This window comes from Schistocerca americana, chromosome 3 (assembly GCF_021461395.2).
Source record: "Schistocerca americana isolate TAMUIC-IGC-003095 chromosome 3, iqSchAmer2.1, whole genome shotgun sequence".
Lineage (NCBI taxonomy): Eukaryota > Metazoa > Arthropoda > Insecta > Orthoptera > Acrididae > Schistocerca > Schistocerca americana.
This window is the reverse complement of record NC_060121.1, coordinates 198210238-198225293: the sequence shown is the minus strand read 5'-3', so window position 1 is coordinate 198225293 and position 15056 is coordinate 198210238. Positions and strand designations below refer to the sequence as shown.

The window sequence follows — 15056 nt, the reverse complement described above, 5'->3', positions numbered from 1 at the left end:
CATCCAATTCTCTGTTCACTCCCACTCTAAAGTTAATTCAAACAGTCAAAGAGCAGTAAATTTTACTGAAAAACTTACAGTAAGGTAGCATACAAGAGTAACGCAGTGAAATACACATAAGTAATTCAATATTTTACAGAAGGCTCTGATAGCAAAAACTAAATTGAATCCTGTATAAAAAACGATATACTGTTGCTGACGCTATTGGTCCACACGGTTGCTCAGTTTCGGTTATCAGTAATATATTATAATTAATGCTGTAGATCTAATTATAATTAACTTTTCGTGCTCCATACTTCTTCGTTGTAAGACTCGCCTATGAAGATTCAACGTACATAATAAAACGAACCTACACTGATCTCTGAGAAACGATGTCCATAAAGTCTCGCTATCACTCTAAAATATGATAACTGGGAAATTATTAGAGGATCATTGTTCTTTGCAAAATGTGTAACAGATATCAAAGTTTTTCACCTTAATCCTTTGCTGCATGACTTGGGTAACAACGGAGTGGCGACAGACCAGAATCAGATGCACTGTGACATCTGGTATACATAATCCAATTAAGTAACAACATATTGCGGATCTATTGATACCAGTTTGGGAGAACACCGTGAAAAGAAATCATAATGGTTTGAACAGTTCCTGCTGCCTCAGTTGAGAGGCTACATTCGCCCATCATCTGACAAAACGATGGAGTACGTTCAGTCCCACTGCGGTATGTGCCGAATGACATTTCCAGCGAGGAGGCTGGGTCGTCATGGCCTCATTACATGGCCCCCGAGATCTTCGGAATTCTAGCTGTTAGAGTTCTTTTGATGGGTTACTTTCACGACCGCCTGTACACCACCCTTTGCTACGTACTTGCACGAAATAATTATTCAGAACTACTGATAATGCAATGCCAACATCTACAAGCACAGATCTACATCACCTTGATTTCTAAGACCGTCGATTACGCAGGGCTGAATTTTTATACTTTTTTTTTTCGGCTCTCTTAGACAAGATATCTTCATAAAGACGAACTTACGATATTCTTTGTCTCGACAAATATGTTCAGTTTCAACATTCCTTACCAGTTGTAACTGTTGTGAATATGTCTTTTATCTCAATACATGTTACCAGCACCTGTTATTATATAGCAATTTCTTCAGTATATAGGGTAATGCTCTTTGTGTTGCCTGTTGGTAGCCATTGTAGAAGGTGTACGTAACCAGCTGAGTCACCGACGTAAGGTCTTCTGGCACAGTGGCATCAAAAGTCACCCAAAAAAATGAGACGATATCAAAGTGAGAATCGTCATAAGAGAACAGACGAGGACAACGAAAGTAATATTGATTTTTTACTGTTCTGTGGCTCTCAGACGAGTAAGATAAGCGGTCTGCTGGGAAGAAACAAAGTAAAATCGATATTCAGCCTACTGTAAAAAATTCCGCAATAAATGAGACCCATAAAAGATGCAGCAGTTCTCATAGCCCCTAAGTTATACAAAACGCCTTCGCAGTGTGGCCAGTCTTACGTCCTACAAACATTTCGCACTGTAGAACAGCACGTTATAGGTTTTATCACAAACGGTACCCCGGAAAATTCTATGACATTGAGCATGCTCTTGTAAATGGTCAACGGGTCAAACATGACGAATCCTGTATCGTGGATTACACTAAAAGCCTCTTGGAGAATCTAAATAAGAAAGACATAGAAATAAAAATCACTACCAACTAGCTCAGTAGTAACGGAAGGACGCCCTCAGTAGGGCAGATGGTTGCAACTCGGCGCTGCGTGGCATCAATGGATCGTGAACTTGAAGCGGGGTGCATCGAACGAGGAGTCAACCTGTTGCAATATACAGAGATAACGTGGGCACCAATGACGTCACAGCCATCACCTGGAATGTGTAAGAGCCCATCAGCAGTCATTTTACTTGTCAGTGGCCAAGGAGCACCCGGTCGAAAGTTCGTGTCATCTCAACGCGGTTGTAAGGCGGAGAATATTTTAAGCTGCGTTATTTCAGCGGGACTCTGCGTTCTTATCCAACATGACACACCTTCGTCAGACACTTGTGGTGATCCTGTGCGGCAGTCAGCGCGTATCGGAACATTGTCTGTGCGATTCTGGAGATACAAGAAAAGCATTACGACCTCATGAGACTTGAATTCATGTCCAATCTCTCGTATAGTATGAACAACTCGTCTCGCACCGATGGTCATACCCAGTAAAAAGTAAATACCGTGATCACTGCACCCCCTTCTGTAACAGGCTCTTCAGACGCTGTTCCCATGGTCACACCAAACGCAACATTTGGTTCTCATAAACGGTAAATAAGCAAATGGGACAGCCGTTCATATCACTTTTGACCGCTCTGTTGACATAACGAACGCTAACGTATGGGTTACAGTGTGCGTGTGCGTGTGTCCTACTGTCATTATCTAAGTATTTCTCGTAACTGCTGTGATGTATGTTTTGATTCAGCTGGCATCATCGGACTGCCTATCACGGTGATGGCTGTGATAACGCAGTTCTTCACGACGGGCACAATCGCCATGGCCAACTTGCAGAGTGTGGAGGTGCACCCCACATGTCTGCGGCAGATCGCGGCCTGTGTCGAGTGGACCGCAGCTGCCATCATCATGTCTGCTCTGCCATACGTGGCCCTCATGGTAAGTAAAGAGAAACGACGGTGGAATCTATACGCCTATTTTCGTTGGCTGTTACGTGAGTGACCCCCAAATGATGTCAGTTATCTATATGCTATCTAAAGACACAGTAGGAGAAGAGTGAGGCGTAGAGGAAAGGAGAGGAAAAGAAGGAAAACGAGAGTAAGAACAACACAACCTAGAATGTTGTACCAGATTTTCCTGAGCAAATATTTCACGAAAACCATCCTTACTGCGTATCTCCTTGTTATTTAAAGTCTTGTATACTGATATCGTGTCATAGGTGTTGCATTTTTGCGCTTCTGTTTTGACCTTCCTGCTACGGTGGTAGTCAGTTGCCATTGGAATGTATCAGCAAGAATGACGAAACAGTCGATCATAAGACGCTACGGGTATTCGACGGAACGTCTCTGCCACGAAGGCCTACATTCTTATGCTCATCAACCCTCTGTGTGCTCTGCATTAATATGCTCCCAATAAACTGGGCGTTGTTTTCTAGAGATATCAGAAAAGACGTGCGTTACTCCAATAATAAGTCAGGAGTAGTATTGAAGATAACGTGAAAGTCCCAAATCAGCTACACTCATGAAGAGTACGTCTCATCACCACTGAAGACATAGTCATCTTAGGTAAATTAACTGTAAAGTATCATACATATTCCCTGTCATCACTCCCCCTACCTAGCCACTGCCCCAGTTATTTAGGGAAACCTCTTCCTTATTTCGTGGCTTCGTAGAGAACCAGTGACGAGTTAATAATAAAAAAAGCAACACATACAGTCTAACCCAGTGAACCAACCTGGAAGGAACATACATTAGAGAAAGAAGTCTTCGAACCGGCTCTGAGGCTGTAATAAATGTTCTCTATACGCTCGCAGAGTTAATTCTATGAAATCATCTGCTGTTTCGGTGAGTTCATGAGAATAGCAGTGAGTGACAGAGAAGTACCTTAACTATTATGACCTTAAGGATGTGTTAGTGTTCGCCACGAACAACGATTGCATCTGAATCAGCGAAGTCAATCTCTAGTGCTTAGTTTCCATCAGTGTGTATACTGGGATACCGTCTGAGCATTTCGGTATAAGGTTGTCATAGTCGCGAAGTGACTGCGTGTCGTTTGATATGCACCTGATCTCTGTATGTGGGTCGCACTGGTAAGATCTGCGGAACACTGCAAATATCGGCGATAAGCGCTGCGTGTCTAGTTTGGAAACAAACTTGTTCCATTCATCCATAGTAGATGATGTTGAAAGTAGGAACGTCCACTTTACATTTCGTCCTTAAGGTCTCATTCATTACTCTCCAGTTCTGTCGCGGGTATGTGTTTCTGGTGGAATTACTTTCATATTAACAGCGATAAGCAGGAGTGTGGATAGATTTACTGATTATGAATTGGCCAGTATGCACTTACAGTATGACGTCAAACAACACAATGTACGAGCGAAACCATGACACTATTCCGGACTTTCCCAGCAGTTACTGAGTCACATCACAGTACTTTCACGTTAGTCCAAGAGTTTCACTCTAAGCTTTGTGTCGTACGTATTACCGAATGGGTACAGTAGGCTTACTCTCTGTTGTGCAAGTATTTTGACAGAAACGAAGGAAAGTAGGATAATGAATTGATGAAATCATGGAATCATTGTCACTCTGCAACTAGCCATCGGAGACTTCAGAACACATACACCATAATACTGAAAAATATCCCAGAGCAACGCGAGAACTTTTGGCAGGGTGGGCCGGCCGGGGTGGCCGAGCGGTTCTAGGCGCTACAGTCTGGAACAGCACGACCGCTAAGGTCGCAGGTTCGAATCCTGCCTCCATCATGGATGTGTGTGCTGTCCTTAGGTTAGTTAGGTTTAAGTAGTTCTAAGTTCTAGGGGACTGATGACCTCAGATGTTAAGTCCCATAGTACTCAGATCCATTTGAACCATTTTTTTGGCAATGTGACTCGGGGTCTCTTTCTACTAAGTACCCGTTTCCAGGCATTGCTGAATGCGTACCCTACATCTCTATTCACGTTGTTGATACACATTCGAATTTCCAAAGATTCATTGGCTATACTCGTATAATCCCAGCAGTTCTAACTGTGGTATACAATCCGTGTCAGCTTTGGTATGATGTTGTGCTTATTCGCATGTTTGTACTTTGGAACAGAACGTACTCCTGTTTTTGGTATACCATTATGTTCGTTACAACGGAGGAGGAGGAGGAGATTAATGTTTAACGTACCGTCGACCACGAGGTCATTAGAGACGGAGCACAAAAGCTTTGATTAGGGAAGGATGGTGAAGGAAAGCGGCCTTGCCCTTTCGAAGGAAGCATCCCAGCCTTTGCCTTAAGCGATTTAGGAAAATAGCGGAAGACCTAAACCTGAATGGCCGGACGTGTGTTTTAACCGTCGTCATCCCGAAAGCAAGTCCAGGGTGCTAACCACTGCGTTACCCCGTTCGGTTCGTTACAGCATCACTTAGAGTTAAAACTGTCTTCTCTTCTTCTCCTTCTTCTTCTTCTTCTTCTTCTTCCTCAATTCAAGGAGTTGACTTATAGCCTGTTCCGTCTTCACAAAATCCACCATAGTCTACATCTTTCCATATCTCTCTATCCGTTGAATTAGTTGTCTATAACATGTCTCTCTATGCTCTCAGCCCATTCTATCAATATTCTTTTTCATTTTTTATCTCGTATTCTATTCTTGCGTTCATGGAAAATATGTCATTCTTTCCTAATTTCAAATTCGAATGGTTCCAATGGCTCTGAGCACTATGAGACTCAACTGCTGTGGTCATTAGTCCCCTAGAACTTAGAACTACTTAAACCTAACTAACCTAAGGACATCACACACACCCATGCCCGAGGCAGGATTCGAACCTGCGACCGTAGCAGCAGCGCGGCTCCGGACTGGTGCGCCTTGAACCGCACGGCCACCGCGGCCGGTAATTTCTAAATCCCTTTCTTGATCTCTCACAGAACGTCCTTCTGCGTTGCCTGAAAATTTCAGTTAGGCTGACAGTATCCTTATTTGTTCTTTCTTAGTTATTGTCCAACTCTCACTTCCGGATGTGAGCACAGGTGGATTTATTAGCTGATTTGCTATGTATAGTGCAACATATCATTTCAGTTTTCTGTAACTTATTGTAGATACCAATACCATGTTCGCAATTATATAATAGCCTAATGCCTAAAATTGAGACACCTGTTCAGCTTATTTTCCATTTAGCACCATGTTAGAAAGTACTGGACGTTTTCCATTTATTTTTTGTAAAGCTTTACCAAACGTTTCCGAAATTATTTGGTCTTAAGGAAAGAGTACAGTATTTGAATATGTGCAGTTAATTTTATTTCTCGCATACCTTCTTGCTTCCATAGTGTCGTCCATGTATGTGTTAAATAAGGTGGGTGAGCGACAGTACTCTTCTCGTGCTTATATTTTAACTGCTGTTCGTTCTGTTCCCTCTTTCCCTCTATCAATTAAAATTTCTTTATTTAAGGACAAAATTTTATCACTTAGCATAACTTCGTTTTTCCGTTATATTTCATATTATGTACCCGTTCACTCTGTTCACAATCTACAAATGCACTACAAGATTCCAACTTACATTCTCGTCTACAACAATACTGTAGTCACAGCATGATCATCCTTTTCTGAAACCTTTTGCTCCTTCCACATGAGCACGTCAGCCATTCTTTTGCGTATGTTATTAATTACTTGTGCATATAATTTATAGCTAGGATTCAACTGGCTTATTCCACTACAGTTTTCACAAGCAGATCTAGTTCATTTTCTAAAGAGAGATATTACTTCTTCTACTCTTCATAAGGTGATTACCACCTCTCATTTCCAACATTTGTTTAATAAACGCAACAACAGAGGTCCTGCATATTAGACAAGGTCTTCATAAATGTTATCTTGTCCAGCTAGTTTTCTATTCCTCATCTCCTATAGTGTTTCTTGTACCGCCTCCAAATGTAATATTGTCCCCTTGTTGTATTTCATCAACTTCTCGTTGGACATCGGTCGAAAAGTATCTCGGTGACAAGTAAAACCATCTAACCCTCCCGTTTAGCCAAAATGGCGTATGGGACAAAATCAGCTCTCTTCAGGAGACGCCAAAGCAGATCCGATGAATAATCGCAAGGGAACGGAAAAAAAGTTTAGCGTCTCTTAGATAGCGATCAGTTTGACTTTAAAAACTGTAAACGCACCATAGAAGATAGCTTTGCGCTGGTAAAGGATACAAGAGCTACAAAAAATCTTAACACTTGCCTAATATTTTTTGACCTAGTGCAACCGCTCTAAAATGTAAATTTGTGCAAGGTGTTCGATTTTCTCAGAAAAACAGACGTAAAGCACAGGGAAAGAAAGAAAATATTGTTAATCGGAACCCTGGAGGAAAAATTAGAATGGAAAAGCAAGACTGAAGTAAATGAATTGGGAACGTTGTAAGACACGGAGATTCAGGAGTGTTGTTAACACACAGGATGAAAGGAAATCAAAGAGAAGATTTAGTGATGAGCTTGGTTTCTGCAGTGAGAGCGAAGAAGTATGACCAATTTATAGAGACCAAATTGTCTATTGAGTGTAAACAGAAGAAACATGAAAGTAATTAGGACTAACAAATACGAGATAAGTGATGTAATTAGCATCGAAATTAGGAACCCAGAAGCAGACGAAATGCACTTTTGAAGCAAAATAATGTATGACGAACAAATCAAGGATGACGTAAAACCGGGTCAGAACATGCAGAGAGAGTATTCCTTTCCACACGGAGGCCACCACTATCACATTTTAGCCTTAATTTGAGGAAGAAATTTATGAGAGTGGAAGTCAGCAGCGCATGACTCTAAAGAAGTGAAGCATCGACTGCGGGGAACCGGAGAATTGGGGAATGAAGCGTTTGAAACCTGGTACTGTAAAAGGGCGCTGAAAACTGGGCAGACTCATATGATGAGAAACGAGGAGGTAATCCGCAGAATTGTTGAGGAACGTAGGGAGAATATTGACAGGAAGGAGAGACAGATTTTTACATGTATTAACACATCAGGGAATAACTTCCATGGTATTGCAGGGAACTGCAAGAGGTTAGAACTGTAGGGGAAAATAGATATTGGAGAATATTAGATTGGAGCATGGTCAACAAACAACTGAGGGTGTAGCATGCAAGTCATGAAACACAAGATCCTCTCCAAAAACAGAATCGTGACAGGAACATCGTACTATGTTCCATCGTTTTGTAGAGTTATATGAAGCACACCTTGGCGATATCGTCTTTCGGCAACCCAAGAGCACTAACGGTTTGTAGCACCATGTGAACCTTAAGTAAGGCTTATACTATTCGCTTTCATTGAAATAAACTGCTAATCTAGTGTAATAAGAGATAATGAAAACAATAGCAAGTGAATTATTCGTACCAAGTACGTACACTTTTTGACATACAACCCGGTTGGCGGCAGGTCACCGAAGAGCTTCAGTTCGCGCCGATCGTGATATGCAGAAATGACAATACACTTTAATTCCGGCATCACTGTAGGCTGTGGCATTTTCTGGAGCAAGTCTTGTCCTCTCTTCGAGCTGCTCGGCGACGGCTTCACCCGTGGTATACCAGGATACCACGTGTCATCTAAATGCAGTAACTCGCAATCGCTACCACAATTAGCCTGAATTTTTATAGCACCTTTCGTTTGATTTCTGAACTCATTATTATAATCTGACACACCGGTAATAATAGCACCGTCCCACAAAATTATTGCAATTTATTTCTTGGCCGACTGTCTGCACTGAACGCCAGATCCACCAGAGCTTTCTGAGACCTGTTAGCTCAGAACCGATAGCGGCTGCTGCAGAGGCGCTGCAATTCCTCGCCTTCTGCCGATAGCGTCAGCTACTGATCACCGCTCTGGATAGTATAAAACACTTTACTGTTTGGTACGGTAGGAGCTATTAGGGAGTGGTAAGGCACCGGGCTAACGTGGATTCAGCCCAAAGCAATAATAACATCAATTAAAAGTTGCAACTGAAGCTCGATAAATGTTTGTGATAAAAAGTTTAAAATGCCGGAGGCTATTTCCCGATCCATGTGGTAACCTTTAAATAAATTCATAACAACAAAGTGACGCCTCGTCCGCGCAGTGGGGGCTGCCGATACTCTTCAGCCCAAGTAATGTAAATTATGACTGGTTACTTCAGTGCTACAGTTATACAGGGTGAAATGTATTTAAACAGACAAACTTTGGGAGGTTGTAGGGGACATCAAAACAAATATTTTTCCCTAATGTCATTTTTCCCTATGAGGATTATTTAAACCGGTGGAGGCCTTATTACGCTCTTCAGTTGTTAGAGGTCGTATTACAATCATCAGTTGTTGAAGGACGTATTACGCTCTTCAGTTGAAGGCAACTGCTATCCACCAGTGTAGTAGCGTATTGTCTCCGTTTACTAATGGAGCGATACAACTGGAGTGAGTACACTGATATGGTTGGTGCGTACTACGTAGCGCACCGCAACGGACGAGCTGCACAGCGGGTTTATCAACAACAATATCCTAATCGCCGTATCCCGCATCATACGACATTTCATGCTGTGTACCAATGTCTGCGTGAGACCGGATCGTTTAGAAGATTGCCTGGACAGGGACGCCGTCGCACGGTAAGAACGCTGCAATTTGAAGAAGCTGTCTTACAGCATGTAGAGCGGCATCCTTCAATCAGCACTCATGCAACTGCACGTAAAATGGGGACGAATCAGACGAGTATAAGAACAGTCTTTCAAGAGCAATTGTTACGTGCGTTTCACTTACAGCGTGTCCACAACCTGGAACCAGTTGATTATCCATCCAGAGCGCAGTTTTTGCAGTGGTACCTGGGACAGTGTGAAATGCATCCTACATTTATATCCTTTGTATTGTTTGCCGATGAAGCAACGTTTTGGAGTGATGGAATCTTTAACATGCACAGTTAGCATGCTTGGAGTGAGGCTAACCCGCATGCCCGCATGACACAGTTACTAGCGCACATCAAGTGCAGTTCTGTGTTAATGTGTAGGTTGGTGTTGTTGGGGATTGTTTAATTGGGCTGTATCTGCTACCTAGGCCATTAAATGGCAGGCAGTATTACAATTTTCTCGCCAGAGCATTGCCAATATTGCTGGAAGACGTCCCGCTCCCTACAAGACAACGCATGTGGTCCCAACATGACGGGGCGCCGGCTCATTTCAGTCGTCGTGTGCGTCGATTCCTGGACCGACGGTTCCCAGACACGTGGATTGGCAGAGGTGGTTCTGTACCATGGACTGCTCGATCCTCACTTTTTGTGTGGGAAACAATTCAGGACACTCCTGATGTTTTTGCCCGTGTTAGTCAGAACAGGATCCGGCAGTGTAACCTTTGTTTTCTTGTCAATGGAGACATTTTTGAAAATCTACGTAATTGAAATTGGGTTGTGTTAATGTGTTGTCTCTTGGTCATACAAAAAGGGAAAAGTGTTTGTTAGATTAATTAATTTGCCACCAGAGAAATCTTCCTCTACCGGTTTAAATGCTCCTCATACGAAAAAATGACATTAGGGAAAAATATTAGTTTTGATGTCCCTAAAACCTCCAAGAGTTTGTCGGTTTAAGTACTTTTCACAGTGTATACTTGACATGGCCAAACTTTGGCTTGCAGTAGTTTAGTGTCACTCGCTTCTGAAGAAGGCCAAATTATTTTGGCTAACCCCTGGGTAAAGTTAGGTTTCTATTTGCTACTGAGGCTGACATGTTACTTGTTCTAAACGCTTTTCTTTGTCGTCGTCTTTAAGCTTCTGCACTAGTTCCAATTTGAATGGTTTCATAGACAGCTTCTGTCGCAGGACTTTCCACACTGTCATTGGAGTCGTTTCAAGTTCAAGGATACATGATTCACTGATTTCTTTGGACTCCTTATGAATGTCTCTCGTACGCGCTCCACATTCACTTAACTGACACTCTCTTTGCCGGGCACAAGCAACCGGTCATAAGGAATTTGTTGTTCCAGTGGTAAATGGCCTTCGTTGTAGGTGGCTTCTTACCGTACTTGGCTGTAAACATCCGTTAACAGCTGTGGCGCACTTGTTTTTGTCGAACTCCAACATACAGAATGCTAGCTCCTCACCTTAACTCGCCATGTTTGCGACTAGCGCTGACTATCGGCCAATTACCAAACTACGCTGTGGCGGTATATATGAAAAAAAATAAAACTTTTAGAGTTCAAGTTAAAAATGACAATATAATATCTGTACAATGTTAGGTTCTTGTGCAATAAATATTTGACGTCAGAGAGTAGTAAATCAAATTTCTCATTCTAAGGAACAAATTGGATGTATGACTACTGAAGTAGAAACAAAAAAGAATTAATGGTCAAATATGAGTTGTATGCTTTCATCTGTTCTTTTATTTGTTCATTGCTTCTGTAGTTTCTTCCATCTTTTCTGATACGGACATAACGAACAAATTTCAGATTTGTACCAGTGACATTTACTTAGATTGTATTCAGAGGCACTGTCCTCTGTTGTTACTGATGTAGCGTGATATTCGTGAACCAGAAGACTATGGGTACCCAAGGGCAGTTGCCAGGAGACATACGACACGGAGGATTAAAATTCCTCATTTGACTTGTGACGCCTAGAGCTCAATTAACTCAACAGCGATAGAAAGTCGAAAGACGCAGCTTTTGCACGAAAATTCGGAATAATTTTCAAAGAAGCTACCGTTTCAGGAACTAAGCATACAATGTATTGCTGCAGTAAACAGTGTCTCAATCCTATAATCATAGCTCAAGTATGTGCTTCGAACGCAAAGACGAGGGTAGGGGTCGCTCCTGACTAAAAAGACCTCCTGGGAGCCAAATATGTTTACTATACTAACTCAGGATGATATCCGAAGTCGGAATTTTTCCGAATATTTCATCGATATAACAATGAAAAGTTCAAGGTAATTTAGTCCGATTAACCGTCGTTATGACAATAGAGTTACCAAAAAATTGCTAAGGTTTTGCAAAATCCTGACTATGACAGTGGCATGAAAATTCGTTTTCGTTGCTGGAATCATCCGTTCTCGGATCCGAACATGACAGTGATTTGCGGGTCTGGTTCACATTTTCCTGTCTTCTCAATGAAATACTCCAACTGGTCCTCACTCAAGATATCACTCCGAGTTAGTATTCTATTTCGAGTCCAAGAAATACGTTCCATCTATAAGGTAGCCCCGCTCTCATCTTTCACGTTGCAAGGTATTTTCCTCAGCTGCGATTATGACATTGAGAGAGAGTTCACCGCAGCAGTACCTTTTCCGTATAATTGTAAAGTGCTCACTTCCTGAAACGGTAGTTGCTTTTCGTGAGGAAGCTCTATCTTCTTACTTCCTTTCACTGCTACATTAACTGAGCTGCTAACGGTCACTAATAAGTGATGAATCCTAACCGTCGGTGTCATACGTCTCCTCGAAACATCACAGGAGTAGCCTTGGCCATCTGCTTCGGTATCAAACAAGAAGGGAAAAATTACATAAGCAATGAGGAAACTTGTTAGTGTGCATTACCTATGGTATAAATGGAGATGGAGAACGTATCAGTGCACACAATTTACTTCAGTTTTGCTTCTGCTTCAGCAGTCGTACATTCGTTTTTTTTTTTTGTTTTTTTCCTCTTGGAATTCACTATTTGATATACAGGGTGTTTCAAAAAGAATATACATATTTCGAATGCATATATTTATTAATCTTTAAGACATACGAATATGGAACTTTACACACATATTATTACGAGCTTCTCAAATTCAGATTATAGATGTTCAAAATGCTCTCCATTAGCGACAGGAACGACATCACATCGATACCAAAATTCCTCCCATACTCGGGCAAGCATATCCTTCGTCACTGAGGTTATCGCAGTACGGACTCGGATCTTCAACTCTTCCAGGTTTTGTGGGAGTTTTTTGGCGACTCCAGTGAGGGGGTGCCCCGTCTCGTTGAAAAATGAATTTGACTTCGTGCAAACTCGGAAATAACCAGTATTGTAACTTAGCGAGATACTGCTGACCGTTAACCGGGTTTCAATCAAAGAAGAATGGGCCGTAAACAGGTGGTCGGGATATCGCACAAAACACATTGACTTGATTTTGAAGGACTACGTTGGAAAGCAGATTAAATTCGTGCACCCATTCGGAGGATCAATCTGATATCTCCAACAAAAACGTCCTTATGCTGTAATCGTGGAATTGCACTTCGCAAACTCGAGAACACAAAATGATTTCTGCTGCCGAGTATCCATTTAAAACACATGACGGTTATGAAGCAAAACAGAAGACAACTGACATCTAGCGGCTATTAATATAAATTAGACAATGTATTCGTTTCCCCAATAGCCGAGCTGAGGTGAATCGATCGATGGTTTGGACAAGATAATACATTTTAATCTCTACACACGTTTTGAAACACACTGTGACATGGTTTTATTTGTCTATTATCCCTAATATCTCCACATTTTCGTGGTATACTCGATAATTTAAGCGTGTTTGACGCAAGACCGGACGTAGAAACAGTCCACTTGGAGTCAGCGGTCCGTATATGTCACTGTTCCCTGACATTTTGTACAAGTTCGTGTTGTTCATATTTTCAGCTTTGACAAAATAAACATTTGCCATTTGCTATTTCTACACACGGTTTGCGGGAGCAGGCTGTAGTTAGCAGTGAGGACGTTGTGAGCTCTCCAGGAAGTTCTTCATATTGCTACTTCATCTGAGACTTGGAAATACTGCTAACGATGTCTGGCAAGTCGGGGTCGTTTATTCTCATTCGGTCTTGTAGCTGAGTGACCGTGCTAGACTCTCGCTATTATCTCTTTTCATAATGACGAAGTAATACGAGTAGTCACTGCGCTTATATAACACCGAGATCATCATTAAATTTTTAGATATTACGAACGTCATACCAAGACAGTTTCAACTAGTTGTGTTTTTCATGATGTGGAATGTCAACATTAACTATCATCAGACCAATGTCAGAGTGCCAAACGATGCAGTATCATATTTGCTACATGACGCCACTCTCGTCTTGTGCGTTTGCTGCTTCACCTCTCGATGGACTACCGGTGTGTACAACCTGTGTGTTTTTTTTTGTTCTACCATACAAAGAGTCTCAATGGAATTCAGTAACAAAACGCTAAGAAAACCTTTGCATTTCACCAACTGCAGGGTCAGACGTTTTCATCAATTTTAATATTTAATCGTAAACCTTCCGCTGTAAAACAAGAAACTTTATTCAAAATTAGTTGTGGTTTTACTATTGTTGTTGTCAATCGTTCATTCGCAACAACTTTTCAGTTGCTGTTTGGTCCCTATACACATGAGCAGTTAATCTGGAAGAGTGGAATGTTGGGTGTTTTGCTATGCACATTACGTACATTTATACTGGTGCCTCATTTCCAGGGCAGTAAGATAATACCAGAGGAAGAGATGTCTCGTCCGATGGCGTAAGACGAACTCTACATCAATTTGCGCTGATTTTACGTGACGACGGATAAAGTTTCGTCACCGTATATTAATCAATATTCTAATAAGTAGTTTCAACGCAGCAAAAACTATATATAGTTACGAATTTGTGACCAAGACCAGGTTTACCATTGGCTATCCTGCTGGCTATATTGCTACAGCTGTAAATGGTGCACTATATTATGTTCTGATGCTGTTAGAATGTTTTCGTATCTACGAAAACTAACACGGAATTTTAGGCGCATGTTTCACTTGCCTTTCGAATTCGGGTCCAGTTCGTAAGTCTTCGGACAACCTCATCCAATACGACGTAGGACCAGGAATGCCGTCTACTTTACGAATAATAATGTCGTGCGACTGGGGCCTCCCGTCGGGTAGACCGTTCGCTGGGTGCAAGTCTTTCGGTCTGATGCCACTTCGGTGTTTTGCGCGTCGATGGGGATGAAATGATGATGATTAGGACAGCACAACACCCAGTCCCTGAGCGGAGAAAATCTCCGACCCAGCGGGGTATCAAACCCGCGCCCATAGGATTGACATTCTGTCGCGCTGATCACTCAGCTATCGGGGACGGACACTTTGCGAATACCAAGCAACAACACACAATTAAAACGCTGTAAATATTCAAAAGAAGCGTCAGTGACACGGACTTGGATGTATTCATCATTTAGGGACAAAAGAAAGCAGCCTAGTTAGTAGAGTTTTATGGCTAAAATGTATGAAGGTGCACTTTTGAAAACTACCCATTTATACAGTTTCTTGTCCGTGCTAATGAGTATAATTTTCAGTTTCTCGTCTTCATAACACTCAAATGAACTGCTTACTGCGTAGCATCGAATAATTAGTGGGCTGTACTAACAAAATGTCAGGTTGGTTTTTTCCAGAAAGACTTTTCAACAGGAA

At 41.8% G+C, this 15056-nt stretch overlaps 1 protein-coding gene across 1 annotated transcript in view; it reads left to right on the top strand.

Annotated features, from left to right (window-relative positions):
* LOC124605969 (solute carrier family 22 member 7-like) overlaps nucleotides 1-15056 on the top strand; it is a 150510-nt gene that overhangs the window by 132219 nt on the left and 3235 nt on the right. Inside the window, exon 9 of the mRNA XM_047137933.1 lies at nucleotides 2470-2657. Coding sequence (XP_046993889.1) covers nucleotides 2470-2657 — 188 coding nt within the window. The remainder of the gene's footprint in view (nucleotides 1-2469; nucleotides 2658-15056) is intronic.